This window comes from Emydura macquarii, unplaced genomic scaffold, assembly GCF_026122565.2.
Source record: "Emydura macquarii macquarii isolate MOO-44397 ecotype Brisbane River unplaced genomic scaffold, CSIRO-AGI_Emac_v2 contig_3692, whole genome shotgun sequence".
Taxonomy (NCBI): domain Eukaryota; kingdom Metazoa; phylum Chordata; order Testudines; family Chelidae; genus Emydura; species Emydura macquarii.
This window is the reverse complement of record NW_027133829.1, coordinates 7259694-7280240: the sequence shown is the minus strand read 5'-3', so window position 1 is coordinate 7280240 and position 20547 is coordinate 7259694. Positions and strand designations below refer to the sequence as shown.

The following is a 20547-nucleotide window of genomic DNA, read 5'->3' as shown; positions in this document are numbered from 1 at the left end:
CTGGCACATGTCCCACGTGGTTCTCTCTTTCTCTCCCCAGAGGAATGAATTAAGAGGCTTGTTCCTTTAAAGGTATTTAAGATTGTCTGTGTTCTTTTATTGCTGAAGGCAGGTTGAAGAAGTGCACTTAGCACATGGAAGTGGAAAGTGGTGATGTTTGGGGTGGTCCTTAGCGCATGGGGGAGTCCATTCCACAGTCTGGAACCGGCCCCCTAAGAAAGTTCTGTCTCCTGCACAGATGAATTTTACCCTGGTGGTGGGCCATGTGCCACAGTTTTTTTTCCTGAGGTTTGGGTGATCTTTTACGTACTCTTGGCATCTAGAAGATAAGGACTGAAACTTTGAATTTGACTCTCTCTTCTGTAGGGCATCAATGTAATTGGCGGAGCACTGGTTTCAAGAGCTTGGTTTCACCAGAATTTCTTGCATAGTAAGGTACGACGTGTCATATATCAGAGAAGCAGAATATGGCTTTAAGAGATCAGAAACATGAAGGTGATTTAATAAAACGTGACGTATTTGCTAAACCACTCAGTTCCACGCCCATGGTCAGCTACGAGCAGATCCCTTGAATGTCCTGCTTTTAATGTTAAATTATCCATAGAACGATGCAGACAACCTTAATCCTGCAGAAGTGCTTTACTCCTAATGTTAAATGAAAATCCTTATTAGATAGGCACAGTTCGAAAGCGTGAGCTTTATACACTTTCAGCTCTGTGGTGAGGGCAATCTTCTGTCTCTCCCTGAAACCCTAAGAACCCAGTAGTACTTGGGGGAATTAGAATCATTTACTACTTTGAATGAATGACCCTGCCGGTATTAGTCAGACTTTCCTGTTTATGCAATCAGATTTTTCTCCAGAGGGAACATTTTATTACTTGTCATATGTTCTTGGATATTATAAATTTTAAGCCATGATTATGTCTCTCTTCATTACACCTAGCATAGTTGGAGCCAACTTTTTAAAGGCGCTCCACTCCCATTTAGGGACCTAAAAAAGCCTGGATCTTCGAATACTCAGAACCCAGCTGCTTCCATGGTGACATTGAGGGGTAGGTTTGCAAAATCCTAGTGAGCGCTTTTGAAAACGTGGCCCCTTGCTTTGCGTCCTAAATAGGAGCTGAGTTTTTCTTTCTAATAAATAAATAGATAAATAAATAATCTGCCCTCAATTGTTGGTGCTCAACACTTGAAAAACAAATCTGTCCTTTAGTGAGTGCTGTGCTGTACAAAGCAGAGGGAGCATGTGTAGTCCTGTCCCCAAAAATCTTACAATCTAAGGAGATGCTGCTATTGCTTCTACTAAGGGAAGGCGTAAAACTCTTAATGACCGTCATGGAATAGAATCTGTCCAAAAGCAATACAGTTCAGTCATGGAATATGCTTGATTAGGCTCAATAATGAAGCAGTGTAGGCGTCTCTTTATTTATTACTTACTTTGAACTGGGAGATATCATTGGAACCTTCCTTACCTCCATCTCCCTCCCCAAAAACAGAAACCCACAACTTTTTTTCAGGATTTCTTTAATGGAACTCAGATCCCACTTGTTTATAGGCATGTTCCACTGTCATGAATTTGTGCTTTTAATTTGCCTTCCAGAACACACACACACACACTCAGAAATCTGTACTGGTGACTGTTGCCACAGCAGCTGTGAGCCTTACATCACTAAGCGATCAATTAAAAATCAATGTGGTCTAACAGAATCTTAACACCAGCTCCTGCTTCTTTGAATGGATATTTGCAGCCGGTTAGGCATTAAGCCAGATTCTAATAGATTAGTCCAGGGATTAAATCAGATAGTAATGGATATTGGGTAGGATTATTCCGTTTCTATTCTTGGAAATACATTAGGACAAATCTGTGGCTGTCTAAGCACTTCATTGTGGCTGTGCTCTGCACCATGTCCACTCAGGACTTCAAAGCAGCACCAGGGCTAGAATCCAGATCCTTTTGCTCCCAAACGGAGGTCTTCCACTTTGAGCGAACAGAGAATCTTTGTTAACAGTTAGTAGCCCGATAGTACACAATTAAGCAGTTCTCAATCCATCCAGTAGAGGGTAATGTTGCACACACACACGCCCTCACACAATACTAAAACTAAAGAGCACCGCTTTTTCTTTCACTCTCATAATGGGTCTATTATTATTATGTCTGTCTTCAGAGTCAAGGGATTAGGGAGGTGACGAAGAGGTGATTTTAATGAGGTTCTGTGTAGTCACAAGGTCTTCAACAGAGCGTCCCTGTGTGTGATTTAACAATTGTAGAATATACACGTCCAACACGACAGATCACATTTTCAGGAATTTCTTTGGAAAATCTGGCCCTTATCTAGGTGCCCAAATAGGCGTTGAGCTCTCCTGAAACTCTACCCTGTTGAGTGCTGACCACTTGAAACATCCGGCCCTTAGCTCTGAAAACCTAGCCTTATGTGCACAAGCTGTGGTTTCTATTTAATTTACTACTCAAGCCCCAGTGAGGTTAAGGTATAGCTACTAAGCGGGAGTGATTACTGGAGCTGGAAGAATACGCACCAAAAAAAAAAAAAGTGTTCATGAACATTTATTTGAATGAAAACCTCAGATTCACTTTGACAATGTTCATATCCCTTTTAATTCATGTCCCACAATTTTTTGCACAAGTAATATTTGAATCGCAAACATGTTCGTAGACAGTGAAGATCTCTTGGATACTTGAGGAAATGGCTTTTCATGAGGTTTGGGGCTGGAAGCATCTGTCGGTCTCATGTTCTGACCACCTTTTCCTCCTGTTTTTGAAGGCTTGTCATCAAGTCAGGGAGCAGAAAGAATAACAGCTGGGTCCCAATCCTCTCAGGTGTTTAGCCTCCTAACTCCCATGCATTTCAGTAGGAATTAGGTGCCTAAATATCTTTGGGGATCTGGACCCATGTAACTAAGGTGACCAGTCATGACATGAACGAGGACCAGATTTCATGACTATTTTGTTTCTCTAACAATTTTGAATGATGAACGAATCTGTGTATAAATTAAATCAAAATCTGTGGCTAATTCTCAAACAGGGGTAAATCTGTGCTGAGAGTGGCTGACTATGCTCTAACGGTGACTATCCCAAAGTGTCTCCTAAATGTTCTGTTCATAAACTCTGGGAGGAAGATGTTTATTTTCAGGGGTCTTTAATTTAGTGCAGAATGCTTAGGAGGCAGAGAGGAAGAAGCAACCCATTGGCTCAAAGGAATTTGCAGTAGTAAGTGTGAGGCAATCCTGACTTGATCACTGATCTGTATCTCCATTTCAGGGGGTTAGCCCCATTTCCCTTTATGGGGGTGGTGGAGCTAGTGATGAGTGGTACAGTTAATTTCTACCAGAAATGGATGGAATCGGTTGGGGGAGAACAGGGAAATTCACACAATAGCCTGTGCCACATGGAATATACTGCTGATCTGTTCCTTACTCACTCAGCTGGAAATGATCGATGGATTGATTTTTTTAAAGAGCTCCTTCCCCTCCGGCTGTATCATCATCTTTTATGATATCACATTTTTGTGTGCGTCGAGATCATATAGATATGCGATCGCACATATACAATATTGTGTGTGTGTTTATATATAAATTCCATCGAAGGCGCCTGTCGCTTGGGTATCTCTCTGCTCCCACTCAAATAAAATGTCATGTTCTAAACATTTTGGCACAGGGCTTTGAAAACCTAATAGAATCCAAACCGAAAATAACATGGTGTGAAGTTGATTTGTTTTAACTACCGCCCCGTCCTTCTAACTCCCACTTCTTCGGATTCCACATTAATGAAAATAACGGTGTCACTGCGTTTACTATATATATTTCAGGCAGGGAGTCTTTAATAGGCAGAGTAACCGGTGGATACAACTGACAATTTCACCCATCCCTCATGAGTTTCCCTCAAGACTTCACCCCAGTGGCCAGTTCCAGAGTCTGGAGGGTGGCAACAGTGAAATAATCTCATGAGAGGGGCCAGAGTTGCCTTTGTCCACACATTACATGTATCTGGTACAGGAAGTATTCAGAGAAACAAGTGGCTATAACATCATTGCAAACAAGGAGGTACTCAGGCAGTCGCAGATCCTTCCCTTCCCTGCTCCCGAGAGAGGCGTTTTGCTTCCCTGTCCAACAGGAGTCACTGTGATAGACAACCACAGCAGGCAGCCACGGTAATGAGATTGCTAGGAGAACGAGGGAGTTGTATCATGTCGTTTTAGCCAGCAGAGGCACTGGACTGATTGTGTGCGCGTGTTTGTCTAGGTCTGTGGGGGCGGGGTTTTCTCTCTCTGTGGTGAGGTCTCTAGTTAGGCAGAAAACTTGGTTTGCTTGGCAGAGAGGCTATAACATTATATAGATTATTTTAACATTACTTGCACTGGAGTCGAGCAAACCCCTCTCACTTTCCTTTCCCCTTCATCGCCTGTGGCTCGCACCGCCCTGCAGCCCCAGCAGCAGCAGCCAGACCTTAATGTGTCATAAGAATGGCCATACTGGGTCCGACCAATGGTCCATCTAGCCCAGTATCCTGTCTCCTGACAGTGGTCAATTCCAGGTTCTTCAGAAGGAATGAGTAGAACAGATAATCATCAAGTTATCCATCCTGTTGGGAGAAGAAATACTTCCTTTTGTTCACTTTAAACCTGCTGCCTATTAATTTTATTGCATGACCCCTAGTTCTTATGTTATGAGAAGCAGTAAATAACACTTCCTTCTTTTCTTTCACCACACCAGTCATGATTTTATAAACCTCTATCATATCCCCTCTTAGTTGTCTCTTTTCCAAGCTGAAAAGTCCCAGTCTTATTAATATCTCCTCATATGGAAACTTTTCCATATCCCTAGTCATTTTTGTTTCCCAACATTGTTAGCTATTTGGACTGCCGCTGCACATTGAGTGGATGTTTTCAGAGAACTATCCACAATGACTCCAAGATCTCTTTCCTGAGTGGTAACAGCTAATTTAGACTCCAACATTTTATATGCATAGTTGGGATTATGTTTTCCAATGTGCGTTACTTTGCATTTATCAACATTGAATTTCACCTGCCATTTTGTTGCCCAGTCACCCAGTTTTGTGAGATCCCTTTGTATCTCTTTGCAGTCTGCTTTGGACTTAACTATCTTGAGTAGTTTTGTATCATCTGTAAATTTTGCCAACTCATTGTTTACCCCTTTTTCCAGATCATTTATGAATATGTTGAACAGTACTGGTCCCAGTACAGGCCCCTGAGGGACACCACTATTTACCTCTCTCCATTCTGAAAACTGACCATTTGTTCCTACCCTTTGTTTCCTATCTTTTAACCAGTTATTCATCCAAGAGAGGACCTTCCTTCTTATCCCAAGACTGCTTATTTTGCTTAAGAGCCTTTGGTAAGGGACCTTGTCAAAGGCTTTCTGAAAATCTAAACTGTATCCACTGGGATCACTCTTATCCACATGCCTGTTGACCACCTCAAAGAATTGTAGTAGATTGGTGAGGCATGATTTCCTTTTACAAAAACCAGGTTGAGTCTTCAACAAATTGTATTCATCTATGTGTCTGATAATTCTGGTAGTTTCAACCAATTTATCTGGTACTGAAGCTCAGCTTTTTGGCCTGTAATTGCTGGGATCACCTCTGGAGCCTTTTAAAAAAATTGGCGTCATGTTAGCTATTGTCCAGTCTTCTGGCAGAGAAGCTGACTTAAATGGTAGGTTACATACTGCAGTTAATGGTTCTGCAATTTTACATTTGAGTTCCTTCAGAACTCTTGGGTGGATACCATCTGGTCCTGGTTACTTATTACTGTTTAATTTATCAATTTAATCTAGAACCACCTCTACTGACACCTCAATCTGGGACAGTTCTCCCAATTTGTCACCTAAAAAGAATGGTCCCAGATTGGGAATCCCCCTCACATCCTCAGCCCTGAAGACCAATAGGAGGAATTAATTTAGTTTCTCTGCAATAGCCTTATCCTTGAGTGCTCCTTCAGCATCTTGATCATCCAGTGCCCCCACAGGTTGCTTTGCAGGCTTCCTGCTTCTGATGTACTTAAAACATTTGGTGCTGTTGCTTTTGGAGTCTTTGGCTAGCTGCCTCTTTTTCTGTTGCAAAAGTTGATAGTTCTTTTCTCCCTTCTTCCGCAGCCCAGGGTAGTTTCCTGGCAATTGCAAAGCAAGGGAAAAAAGAGAGCCTCCCTGCCCACCCCCAGCTTCAAAGCCTGAGGGTATATCTACACTGTAATTAGACACTGGAGGCTGGGCACTTCAGCGTCCTGACCAGTTGCTGGCGTCCACGTCCTCTGCTGCGGAGGGTATCAGCCGAGGTATCAATCACCTCCACGTTCATTTCCAATTAGTCCAAATTCAGCCACCAGTGAGGCTTCCCAGATCTTCCCCCCTCCCCAATTCACTCCCCCCTTCCACTGTCAGCCCCTGCCACTCTCCTGTTTGCCTTGAGATGTCAGATTAACAGAAGAAAGCTGTTTAGCTCTCCATGCGGTGGGACAGCGGCTGCCTGGCAGACGTATGGCCGGTGTATTCTGGCTGGCAGCCGTGGACTGAAGAATCGGTCCCAGGATTAAAGGAAAGAGAGGGCTAGAGATGGACAAATAAGGATCTGCTCGGCAGCGGGCTGCAGGAGTCACAGTACAACTGATTACTGACACCGTGTTTTGAGAAGGCAAAGGGCGGTGGGGGAAGAGAGGGAGCAGGGATGAAATCTGAATGGAAAGTGTCGACCTGTCTTTGGAGTTAATCGTTTTGTTAATTGCTCCAAACGGATCGGGCTTTCCGGAGGATGCCTGGGACAAAAGTGACCCCCAAATGGGTGTGGGCAATGTAGAAATCCCCCCTCGGCTTCTCTTTCCACCCCAGACACACACAGCAGAGCAGCCGCTAGAGTTGCAGCACCCACCGAACCGAACCGAAGCGAAGCCTCCAAGCTGAGTTTGACTTGGGGGGGGTGGGGGAACTAAAACCAATCCCCCAACAGCCCCCAGTTACTCACGCGTCTGCCAGTTTGGGAGTCTGCTGCCGTGAACGAGCTCTCTGAATTTCAGGAGAGAGAGAGAGAGAGCCAGAAAGTGGGTGTCCTGGCCAGAGCAGATTTGGTGTTCCTCCTGCCCACACAATCGCAGGGAAATGCTACCCCGGGCTTCCTATGGCTATTTGTCTTTCTTTTCTTCCCTTCTCCCTGCCACCCCAGTATTTCAGGAGTATCAGCTACGAGCTATCAGCTCCGAAGAAACTCTGGGTAATCTCCATGTACACGCAGATCTCTTGGTACACTCCAGCAGGATAAATAGTAGGTTATCCTGGGCACAGATGTTTTGTTTCACACACTTCTTGTATGCCAGGAGAAATACTTGGGTTGATCTTTCTATAGCTTTTGCTTACACCAACCCAGGTCTGGAGAATATTGGGGTGATCCTCCGACAGATATTTTGCTTTAGCCCCCCCCCCCCCGATATTCCATTTATATCTATTTCTCCAGATGTAGGCTCTTTGACAGACTCTCTCTCTGTGTGTGTGTACACGATCTGTCAGTCTAGCTATGGAGAAATACTGGGGGATCTTTCTGTAACTATTTTGTAACATGTCAGAAGAAATGTTGATTGATGATTGATTGATTGATTGACTGATTGGTAATTCCATAGCTGTTTTGTTTGGTGCTCAGAGGTATATTGGCTCTCTGTCTATCCCTGTGGATATCTGTCTGTCTATAGAGAGAGTGGGTGATCTTTATATAATAATGTTGTGTGTGTGTATATATGTGTGTGTGTGTGTATTTATATATATATATATATATACACACACACACATACATACATATACAGAGAGAGGCGTGCATGTGTGTGCAAACCCCCCCAGCTAAGGAGAAATGCTGGCCGATCCTTCTCTAGCTATTTGGTTCCTCGTCTCCCCAATATTCTGTCCCCCGCCCGCCCCTTTCCCCTGGAAACGCAGCGTGGTTGGTGAATTGCGAGTCTATTTCAGCCGCGGTACTTAGCCAGGGCGCCGCGGCTCCTCCCCCGGGTGGTGTAACCCTCTCACTTGATCAAATCCTCGAACGTGAACAGTTTCACTGAAAAGCACTTTTCAAAAAAAAAAAAAAAAAAAAAGAAAAAAAAAATCCCACCCCCGGTAAAGAAGAGATCCAACTACCGGGGAGCGAGTTGGGTGTTTTTTTCCTCCTCCTGGTCACCGTCTCAGAGGCTGAGGAGGGAAAAGAGAGGCGCCTTTCCACACCATAGTCATTAATAACCCGGCCCCCCTCCCCTCACGGAGCCCCTCAAACTCTCCAACTCCGGCGGCCAGGCATGGAGAGGGGCACCGGCTGGTACCCAGCCTGCCACCTCGCCCTGCTCGCCTGGACATGGCTGGTGCTCTTCGCTTGGTGTTTCACCAGCGCGGAAATAACTTGCAGATCCTGTTCATCTCCATCAGCATCGTCGTCGTCGTCGTCTTCTTCTTCTCCTTCCTCCGCTCGGGTTAAACAGCAGCCGGAGACGCCGCCGCCGCTGCCTCGGGGAGTCTTGCGCTGGCCGGGAAGCCGGGAACTGGGCTTCTTCGCCCGGGAAGCAGAGGGAGCCCTGCCGGAGAAGTCCGGCGGAGGATGGGGGGCCGGGGACGAGGACGAAGAGGAGGAGGAGGCGCTGGAAGAGGTGAGAAGGGTCCGGCCGGCTGCTGGAGCGGTGGAAGAAGGGACAGCGGGCGCCGGGCGAGGCGCCGGGGAGCGCAGCGGCCGTGCGCCCGGCTTGGCGCACGGGGAGCGCCGGGCTGGGGAGGCGCACGGGAGCCCGCGGTCCAAGCGCTCCGGGCAGCCCGCGGGCAGGGCAGCGGCAGCCGCCTCTGGCCGGGAGGCGAGCTGGCTGCCCGGAGATGCCCAGGAGGAAGGCGGCACGCAGGGGAAAGGGTCCGGCGCCCACCCCTGGCTGCCCCGGGCCAGGAGGAGCAGCGGGGGGCTCCGGTTTTCCGCCCCTGAGCCCGGCCGGGCAGGAGGCGGCGGAGGGGACATCCCTGCTTGGACGGATGGCCAGAAAGTGACTCGGCCCCAAGCCAAAGGCTCCAGAGAGGAGGGGAAAGCCACCAGGATGCGGGGAGGCGAGGAGCTGAAGCTGCACAGCACCACCTTCGCGCTGACCGGGGACTCGGCTCACAACCAAGCCATGGTGCACTGGTCGGGCCACAACAGCAGCGTGAGTAGCCCCGGGGGGCCGGCGGCGGTGGGGATGGAGGTAAAGCGAGAGAAAGGGACAGCGCCGCTTCGCAGGCGGGCCGGGGAGTCCCTCTGAACACGCTGCCTCTTGGGGGGAAAGGGTGCGAGGGGAGGGGGGAAGTTTTGTCTGGGGAAAGAGGACCAAAACCAAAACACAAGAGCCCTTTGAACCCTGCGTGGCTGGGGTCTGCCCGGAAAGAGAGGAATCGCGGCTAGACAGCACAATGAACACTGGGTCGGAGCTCCTCCGGGAAGTTTGGCCAGAGGGTTTGTTTGAACCTCATTTCCCTCCCCTCTCCGCAGGGAGGAGAGAGACAGACAGACTCCTCCTTGCTTGGCTTCCCCGGCATCTGTCCCAGCGAGCGTGTGCTGTCTGCTGTTTTCTCTGGACAGAGCATAGCCATGCCTTGAAATGCTTCAGCGGGTCTGTGCTGGAAAACCAGCGAGGTGCGGTCAAAAGCCCCATCTGGGGTACCCTCTGCCAGCTGAGAGTCAAAGCGGCTCCAGAAACACACCTCGCTTAATGGCTGTGAAAGCGGAGGGAAGAGGGTGCAGCACAATTTAAAAAAAAATCAATTGCAAATAATGCCTCGCCCCTTTGGTTCGATCCATGGCCAGTTTCAAAAGGAGTTGAGGCCCCTGTGAAAGTTGTGTTGGATACTTGCTGGGCACGGGTTGTGTCAAAAGGTGGCGCCCTTGGCAGAGCACTTCTTTGCAGAGTCTGCCTGCTGGAGGAAGCAATGAAAGGAACATTATTATGTTAGCAACTGCTACCCTATCTGGCTCTACGCTGTATAATGCTCCCAGGACAGCCATAAGGGAATTTCAATTTTATTTTAACCTGATATAAGAAATACTATTTCCACTCTACCATAAAACGTGAAAGCAGGCATAATTTAAAGGATCCAGGAAACCCTTATGCATGGTGACAATGTTCTCATCCTTCTGATTATTACAGCTGGTCCCTGCCTTGAAAATCTCTCTTTTATGTTTAGCCTATTTTGAAAATGTGGGCAAAGCAATTAGAAGGATAAAGTGGAGTGTCCGGATCTGAAAATGATATTATACCTGGGGCTGAATGATCATTTGGGGCCTGCCTGTCTAATGTATCCTATACAATGTACTATTCAGCCATCTCTCTTTGCTTTCTGAATGGAAGTTTTATCTCATTAGTATTTATTTTTACTTTCCTAATAATGCTGATGGCTACCCAGATGTTATCTTGATTTATCCAATTTTTAGAGGTGTTTGCTAGACATGAATTCCACAATCACTTAAGATGAAAATAAACATTCAGTGAGAGCTGCATGATATATTTCAGCATTATATTGTCTGTATACTTCTTTAAAATGTATGGAGGAATGTAGTAAAAAAACAAATCAGCCTATAAGCCCTGTTTCTTGTTTTCATTTTAGTGCTGAATTGAAGGAGGCTCAGTAAAAGGCGCTAAACACCCTAGCATGTGGATTTCTAATAGTTATTTGTATTTCTTATTAAACTAGCACAGGGGACTCATTCTCCAGGCACTTTGGAAATAAAGGTTTTTTTCAAGGTGCATTTCAGAAAGGGATTTAAAAAAAAATCTCCTTGGCTTAGTCTCTTTTGTAGAAACGTGTCATTTAAATAAGTAGCTTTATTTATTTTTTAACTTCAGGCCACTGATAAGGCTAATACATTAAAAGCTGTAAGATTGTTCAGGGCTTTTCGCTGAGGTTTTGCTTCTCTCGTGACACTGTGCATGGAAACCTTTTGGCTACTTTAGAGGCTGTATTTACTGAAGGGAATAACTGAGTGGTATTTGTGGGAATGACAAGCAAGCATGCTAATAAATAATAGTGTCATCAGTCAATGGTTTGTCAAATGTGCGGTTTGGTACCTAGAGACTCAATGTTCTTTACTGTCCCTTTTGGGGAATATACGCTATAGTTTGTCATTAATGATTATTTTAAGGCAGTATATTGTGCGAGTCTACAGGGCAAGTTAAATGCTTGAACTTGACACTGTCTGGAGGTACTTTAATATATTATCAGGGAAAAGCAGATGCAGTGTCTGATATTGCACTGCAGTCCTGCTTTTACCCAGTTTTCCAATTGGGCTGAGTCTGGTACAGGGAGGTCAAGCAATTTGCCCAAGGTCACACAATGAAACTGTAGTTTGGCTGAGATGAGGGCTAAGGATTATGATATCTCTGAGCACAAGACCACATTGCAGCCTAATCTATAACCTTGAGGCATATATTTTCGTAACTTGCAGTAGAAGTATAGCCACAGGAAAGGAAACTGGAAATACATGGAGGACATTAACTCTTGTCCCATCATTGAAGTCTTAGAGCAGTGAGTAGGGCATATGTATATGTTTCAGTTTTCAATCTACCAAAGCAATGGGTAGGAAAGTGGGATTCATTTCCCCCCCTCTTCTTTTCCTTTGAATAGATTGAAAGTCTGATCTTTCTTGCCCATGACAGTGTTTTTTAAAAAAAACTATCAGTAAACATTTGTTTAGTAAAACAGCGTATTTCAAAGCAAACACTTGTGGTGGGAGGTTCTTAAAACCTGATTGATTTTCAGAGAAAAAGAAAATACTGTAATAAAAAAGATCAGGATGTTGGTTGGGAATATAAATGAATCTATATCCCCTTCTCAAAAGGAGAGAGACTTTCAAATTCAATGCATCGTGTTACTCAGGATTTTGATAATCCACTGCATATTTTTTTAAAAAAGAGAATTTCAGTGTCACTGAAAACACCCAAACTCCCAAGAGTCAAACTTTTGCTTTCTGCATTTTTGCACAGGAAGGGTGGGTTTGAGGTAGAAATGAAGGTCTGGGCTACAGGTGATCTGGGTTCTTTTCTTGCCCCTGTGTGACCTTAGGTAAGACAATTAACATCTCTCTGCCTCATTTTCCCTGTAGAGTCAGGATCATGCCACTTACCTCCCACGAAGGGGTGTTGTAGAGCAGAATTCATTTCTGTTACAAAACAGAGAGATCCTCTGATGGCAATTGCTATGGAAGTGCAAAATATTATTATTTATGTGGGGTTTGCATACTCTCTATGCACGTCCATTAAGATTGGCTTGGTGTGACATAAGGGACTGAATTTGAAAAAGGGAGTATTTTACATTGGACATTAGGCAGACATTTCTATCAGTAAATTGGATTACCCTAGGGAACAATTTATTGACAGAGGTCATTGAAGCTGCCTCGCTCTAGGGATGATTAGCGCAGCTATAGACCAGAAGAAAAATCTCATTGAATGGTCTTTGGAAATTGGGGAGAAATTTTGCTAAAATCTGTTGGGATCATTTTTGGAAAATCCACAGGCTTTTTGTTTTAAAGCAAATCATCTATGAACACACACAGGACACACATATGCTGTTAGTTGAGTATTTGTAGCTTTTAAACCCTTTCCCAACCTTGCCTCTCTTTTTTTTTATATCTACTTCCCATCTCCATGAGAGTTTTCATTGCTCCAGACAGCTTCCACTCCCCCCAAACTTCTTCCTATCTGTGGAGATCACTTCATCCACTGGATTTTTCTAACTCTCTCCTCCTCCAGAGTTTTATGCTGGGAAGCTAAACTATTTCATAGAAAGTTTGATGATTTGAATCTTTAAACCTTGCCACTTTAGTTCTATAGAAGAACCTTTCAGATGAATCCAACCAACCACAATGGATAAAACAAACCTCACTGGATGTCTCTCCTGAAATGATCACAATTGAAATAGTTGCTGGGACTGACAGCACTAGGTTTCAGAGTTAACATCCACTTTCAGATGAATGTGGCAGTTTATACCTCCCTTAGAGTTACTGTTTCAGTCTAACAGAAGAATTGGAAACTTAATCTTTTAAAGATTTTTTTCTTTTTTCGTTTTCAGAAAACATTATACATATCAATTATCCGTAGAGAGACCATAACTTCATGCTATAGCACCAAATATCAGCTGTGCGTATTGCTAGCAGTCCCTGTTCTTGGGCTTAGTATAGAGGAAACTACTGCAGGTGATTGGAGCAAATGATCCAGAAGTTTTTTTCATGCTTTATCTTCTGTGGTTCATGTAAATGCAAGTTTCACACAAAGATGAGGAAGCAGGGGGAGAACAGACCCCTTTGGACATACAGGAGGACAAGAATCCTTTCCCTCTCATTGTGCATGTGAAGCCTTCTGCTCAATGGGCTGACAAATGACCCCAGCGAATGGAAAGTTGTGTAAGAACTTGCATTGCTGTCAGCTTTTACCTGGGAGTGACTCTAACAAATGCCTTTGGCAATAATCTGATGAGATCGCCACGCTGCTAACACAAATTGTTTGTCATCGAGATATTGCTCACCTTCAGAATGGTGAATTACAAGCAGGGGGAGCCTGATGGCTGTAATATGTGCCAGGTGACTTTTAATTACGGTGCCTAACAATGCAATATGTGATGGGGAGAACATGAGAAATATTTATAATTCCAGATGGATAGCTGTGCTGAGAGAGGATTTTTGGTCAGGAAATGCAGGCTTTAGCTGTCAAGCATGCATTACCGCAGGAGTGATCCACTTGGGTTCCCTTCTAAAATATTTACTCCTAACATGCAAGGTAGTGACAGAGTGATCAGATTAATTGTATTGCACTTGGAAGATACCTTAACTGCTGTTCTAAACAGATTTTTTTCAAATAGCTTTTGGCTGTAGTTGGTAGTCTCATCACCACTGAAATCAGCTTCCATGTCACAATATCTTAATGCATTTACCCTCCTCTACTATGCCTAGTAATGAAGTCTGGCACTAAAGTAATTCTCCGGGACTTTGTCAGAAAAAATAAGTTTCTAATTAATATTTCAAAGGCCGTGGAGATATACAAATGGAATGCTGACCCGGTGTAATTGTTTTTGATGTTTGTGTTGTGTCAGTAGTGCATGGGGAAAGAACCTGGGGAAACTTCCTTCTAATTACTTATCTCCAGGCTCCTTTCATCAAAAAATTGGATTGATATGTCATGGAAAAAAGGGGATTTCTGCTGCATTCCTTATGTGCTGCCTCTGGATCAGTTCAAGATTGCAAATGCTCTTGTCCCACAACCGTGTTTAAAGTAAGAAGCCAGAGCTGCTATCCCAGCCCATGGTTGAAAAGTGAACTGGTCATTTTCAGCTTTCTGGTTGCAGTCAGCTTTATGTTGTAGCCCATCAGTTTTGGGTGCACAAGGAATGCAGGATGTGGCCTATGATTTGTACCCAAGATTCTGCAGTGATTTAAATGGAAACCGAACCAACTGTGTTTTAAAGAGAAGAATCATCTACTCGCAAGAAAAGATGACTTAGAAGCTGGTTTAAGTTGGGTAGAGAATAAATGCTAGGCTGGGGAGTTCTGCCCAGCCAGTCAGGTGAAGCGGAGACATATATGTCCTGTATTTATGCAATGGGAAAATAAATCCAATCAAGTGGCCGGCATTATAACTGGATTAATAGGTGGAGGTTTTGTATAATAGTACAGCAGTATCAAAATGGTGAAGTCTAGTGGTTAGTGTGACGTTGGCTGGATTAGAGGGCCCTTGAGGTGTATTCAGGAGCTCTGATTACTCTCTTTTACACCAATCTCGCGTTGAGGGTGTCACGCTGGCTTGATTGGGGGCATTTATTATGTTATTTAACATCGATACGTCAGAATCATAATAATTCATGTGAGCTATTCCATGTCAGGTACCGTTAGAAAGGCTGTAATGTGCTAAGTAAGATGATGTTTATGTTCATGTGTTATGTGTGTAATGGAAGTTATGGATATGGTTGATATATCTGTATTTCAAATTGTGCTGTGTCTGGGTCACACCCCAGACAGGATGGCTGCAGCACTAGCCTGCTTAATGGCCTATTAAGAAATTCACAGGTACAAGGGGCCCAGGGGGAGAAGCCAGGGATATACCTGATGAGTCACCAGGACTTACTCATGTGACTCTGGACTCCATTTTGGTTCCTGCAAAATTCCACAAGCAGCATGGCCAAGGCCAAAGGACATAAAATGCAGCTGCATGACATCCATTTTGTCTTTGGTCTATCTTTAGTCTTCAGTCTACCTCTGGATCAGCTCATCTACAACTGAACTGAACTGAAGCTGTGAAACAAAGGACTGAGATCCATCCAGGTACTGCATGTACACCAGAGGGAATATACAAGCCTGCAAACTCCACAGTTCTTCTAGAAACCTGATATATATGGACTTTCAAATCATTTGTATGTATCTGATTGATTTAATCCTTTAACACTTCTCTTATAGCTTGTTTCTTTCTTTTTATAATAAACCTTTAGTTTTAGTTACTAAAGGATTGGCTGGCAGCATGGTATTTTGGGTAAGATCCAAGCTTATATTGATCTGGTACTGTGGCTGACCATTTGGGGTCAGGAGAAACCTTTTTGGTAAAGAGCATAGAGTTTTAAATAACTGGTCTCTTTACTGGACCTAGTAGCTGATTGGGAGCCAGAGACTGAAATGCAGTAAAGGGGGCTGTGTGTATTTGTGTACTGGCTTCTTGATAACCAGTGTGGGGAATCAGTAGCACTGTTTGTGGCTGGTTGGGAAGTCTGACTTCAGGGTCACCCACCCGTGCTGGGAGAATCTGCTCTCCGTTTACAGCCTGCCCTGACCTTGGCATTTTCAGGTGGCTACCCTAGGCACGGACGGATCACAGTTAGAATGCAGCATTAGGAGGAAACGATCCTGAGTTCTAATCCTGGTTCTACCCAGTTACTTAGTGTGTGACTTTGAGTAAATTACAAGGGACCCAATCCAGCAGTCAATGGGAGATTTGCTTGTAGTAAATCAGACCTCGTAAACTCTTTGGGATTCGTCTGTAAAATGGGTATAGAAATACTTGCTGATGTGATTCAGATGTCTGTTGTAAGTGGAGGTGGCACCATGGGGGTAGATCTGGATTAGGTTTGCTGTCAGTTGTTGGCTGCCTGTGTTTTCTCCCATTGTGTATGCTATCCCAGCTCTGTGCAAATAGCTGATACAGCAAACCATGATTGGATTACCTAATAAGGCTAGAGATCCGTTTCAGTAATGAAGGCACCAGGCCAGGTTTATTGCCAACAAAGCATGGTAAAAAGGGCCCTATACGTGCTACACTTAATATACAAGTACACTTAATATGCGGGACTTTCTGTTCCTCACTCGGCCAGACAAAGACACTCCCTTTGAGACCCTTTTTGATATGCTGATACAAGCAAGATGCATATTGCCCCTCTGATGTGTAGTTACCACTCTCTGACGTGGTAAGATGCCACCTTCTGACGTGGTAAGGTACCACTTTTTATCTTGTACTGGATGGTTCGGTCAAAACATCTCTATCCATCATATTGTCATCCTGAGGGGTCAGTAAGCCTTTGTTATCTTTGAGGAACGATCTTGTACCATTCCTGGTCTCAGGACGTTCTGGTATCCTCTTTCTAGAATGTGCTTGCGTGTTCATCACTTATTTAGGAATATGTGTTTTTGCAATACCAGCTCTGTTCTTGTCAGTTTCTGTGAATCTGCACATAGGTTCACAGCCTGACTTTTGCTAACTTTGCTTTATAACAGCAGGGCTTGACTGCTACTTTAGCTCAGGCCTCAGTCCTTGCCTGTTATACTAGGCCTCATGTCTCAGGTTCTCACTTTCTACTACAAGGGTCAGGTCTTGGTCTGAGGCCGAGCTCGAGTTTGGGTTCCGGTATGAGGATGCTAAGATGACAAGAAAGTCCGTAAGGATCTCAAACCCATTCCAGAAACCAGGCCAATTTAGTTTTGGCTCTAAGCCCAAATTGTAGGGGCAGGTTGGGGTCTGGTCAGGTTTAAAATGAGTGGGGTCTGGTTTGAGGTTCCATGTCAAGCCTGCCTCTAGTTGTCAGGATTAGTTAACGCACGTTGATTTGTGAGTTGGAAAGCATCCTGGGTCAAATCCTGTGACTGTAGAAGATCCAGGATGTGTCAGAAGTAGCTCCATTGATGTAACTGGAGTTAGGCCAGTTTGCACCGGCTGGGGATCTGGCCTGGAATATTTCATAGCAGTGGGGCTGAAGGTGAGGGAGGGAACCTGAGGATCATGGAGGCTATGCAGCTCCTGAGTGCCATGGAGCTGAGGTCTGCAGTGACTTTCTCTGCAAGGGTTCCTGGGTGGGCAGGGGAAGTGAACGTATGGCCAGTGGGTTTGTGAACTTTCCAAATCCGCTGGATTGCAGCTCTGCAGAGGGTTTGAATGTGGGAGGCTGTATCAGTAGTAGTAGCTACAGTCAAAGTGTACAGGTGTCCTGTGCCCTATGTCGGGGTAGGGAAAGATTCTATTCCCTTCCAAGCCCAGCACTTTCCTTTAATTTGAGCTTTGCTTGAGAAACGAGAATTTGCCCTATGTTATTAATTACGTAGAGTCCTGATTCTGCGAGTGCTGGGTGTGCTCAACACCACTTCAGGTAATCAGCTGACGTACAGTACTGTAAAGGTGCAGGGCATTCTCCCCTTTTCCTCCTCTTTCCTGTCCATGATCTCTCTTCCATTATGCCCCCCACCACACCAGGGCTGAATGTCATTTTCACAAAGTCCAAAATGCCACTCGTGGTCCAAAACTAGCAGCTGGTTCAGCATCATCTGGCATAGGTTCTCTGTCCCTGACACAGATCAGCAAATAACAATTGGATGCCTCAGAGAGATGCTTTAAATAAAAATTAAAACCCCCCCACAGTAGTTAGATTTTGTTTTGCTTTATGGCTTTAGCCTTATAAAACCAAATGGAACAATTGAGAAGAAAAACACATACAGAGAACCAGTGTAAAAAGGACGTGGTTACATAAATGTGACTTTAAAATAATCCTTGTCTGTGTTATAACAATACCCTATACTATTTTACTTGTCATAATTGAATCTGATTGTTTACTTTTTCAGCTTGGAAGGTGAAACTAGCCTGGTCAGTTTGACTTTTAGTTTATAGTCCCTTTCACTTTCTGGTTCTCCTATAGTGTCACAATGGGGTCGTGTGGGGTCATAGCACGTCCTGTTTGAACGCTTGAGTTTAAAGGTTTTATAGTGTCTTTTTAAGAAAATACTGAACCACACTTTACTTTAATGTCCTAATCTACCAGGGAATAAAGAAAGTATAGCAGCTTGATCTGAGAATTGAGAACCAGGTACAGCTGGGATCAAATGTTGGCTCTGACTTTGAATCTGGGATTTTCAAAGGGTATTCAAGGGACATAAGTGCCCAAATCCTAACTCCTTTAGGCTCTTTTGACAATCGCAGCCTTTTTTTCTGCTTCAGTTTCCTCATCTGGAAAAAGGGGATATTAATATTACATTCAGGGATAATGTGAGGATTAATTAATTGGCTAATGTTTGTAACACGCTTCCAAAGTGTGCTGTGGGTGCTAAAAATCACTATGATGAATAGTTCATGCTAAAGTTAGGGGCAATTCCCAGTCTAATAGGCCAACAAACTCCCAGAATACAAAGGAAATCAAGAAAGGCAGTAATTAAGTAATTGCAGCAGTGTAATTTTTTATTCTGAAATTGCTAAGGACCTGGTACTTTTCCCATTGAAATAAATTGGAGCAAGATCTCAGTCAGTAACATCCAAAGATAGTTGTGGCTGTTTTCTCCCTTATCTTTTGATATGCAACGGAGACACCAGCACACAGATCTGAAAAGCATCATGGGGCCTCATTGCTCAAAATAGCATCGCTCTTAATTAGCTCTAGTATGACCCCATATAACCTCGGGGCAAAAGCTTTGGTAATTAGAGATCTTGGGTTCTGCAGGTTGAAAGCACAAGGAGTGCAGAGTCTAACACTAGAGGGAGTGTGGACATTTAATAAAATAAAGTGAAATTCTGCAAAACCGGGGAGGGGGGTGTCGGGGGCTGCAAAACACATTACGGAAGATGGATGTTGCTAAAATATTAATACTGGAAATTCACTTGGCGTCAATGACTCAGTGCAACTCCAGCTGTAAGAGGCTTCCTTTACCCGGTGAGGTGAGTGGTCTTAGCACACGCCATAATCGGACGCTTTATGCTCCCATCTCGGACCCATTCTGCTGATGCTTCTGCTATCTGCTCCCCTTTGATTTCTCTTTAATTACTGCCTGTGCCTGAAGATAGGATCTTGGTTGTCTGGGAGGCTCATCTACTCCTGCTGCCCAAATCCCTCACCTCCAGGCTGAACCCTCTGCCTGCGAAAGCCCTAACATCTCCACAGCAGCTGCCTGGGGTTGGGTTGGGAAAGGGATGTTGATAACGTTTGGAGTGCTGGCGACAAATGTCTTAGTCCTTGACTGGGGCAATGGAGTCAGCTCACCCGCATCCCTCCTCCCCCTGCTAGCAATCAAGTGGGGACCCTCTGGCCTATATGTTCTCCTGGCTCCCTGATATGGATTCTCTTGTCTTTTCCTGGGGAGCAGAAAGATCCTTGCTTCTTTGCAGAGAGTCACTGCTGGCCACTTCCCTTCAGCAGCAGCTCTGGCTTCCACCACTCTTGTTCTGTCCCGTCTCCTGGGCACGTGTAACCCACGGGTGAGTGAGTGTTCTAGGTCTTTCTGTGCCTGGTCCACAAAGGAGATGAGTCTGTTATAACCCGTGGGTTAGGAGGCAGGGGTCTGCGCTGGAGGGTTCTGGTTCAATCCCTGGGGTGCTGGCCAAGACAGAGTTACCAAACAAGCCTCTCTCATGTCTGTAGTGTTCTGCTACCTCTGGCCTCCCCTTCCCTCTGAGGCAGGTCTCCACTGCCCATGGCATGTGGAGTAGAGACGCAGCACGCCCCCCTAGCATGGGTATAAATAGCAGTGTAGATGGTGAGGCACTGCGTAGGCGAATAGAGTAAAAACACGCCAGAACCGTAGGATATGTGCCTTGTATGGCTCCCCACCCACCCAAGCGGTGCATCCCTCATGCATGCTGCTCTTTTTAGCACTGTAGCATGCCGCTGCTTCCCCCGTGCCGGAGCCTTTGGCCACCATGGGGAGAGACACTAGCAGTGTAATTACATGTAGCAGTGTGGACACAGCCTGCCTTTCACTGTGGCACGTAGCCACACATACTCTACATGCTGCCGCCAGAGTAGACCAGGCCAGCGTGGGGGAGGCGGTGGAATGTGATCAAGGACTAAATAGAGTGGAATTAATCACATCTACTTGAAACTGCAGAGGAAATCCAGGTAGACAGAATCTCATTACCCAGTTGTAATTCAGCCAGGAGAGTAATATTATTAACTCAAGATAGCCTTGTGGTTAAGCCTCGTTTAGGACTCGGAAGATCTGGGTTCATGTCCCAGCAAGTCACTTCAGTCTCTCTCTGCCCAGTTTCCCCATCTGTAAAATGGAGGTGATAGTAATTCCCTACGTGACAGGTG

General features: G+C 45.0%; 1 protein-coding gene across 1 annotated transcript in view; it reads left to right on the top strand.

Moving 5' to 3' along the window:
• Window positions 1-8303: 8303 nt before the first annotated feature.
• The window catches only part of SORCS3 (sortilin related VPS10 domain containing receptor 3), a 429816-nt gene continuing 417572 nt past the window's right edge, over window positions 8304-20547 (top strand). The window contains exon 1 of the mRNA XM_067537027.1: window positions 8304-9182. Within this exon, the coding sequence (XP_067393128.1) occupies window positions 8304-9182 (879 nt within the window). The remainder of the gene's footprint in view (window positions 9183-20547) is intronic.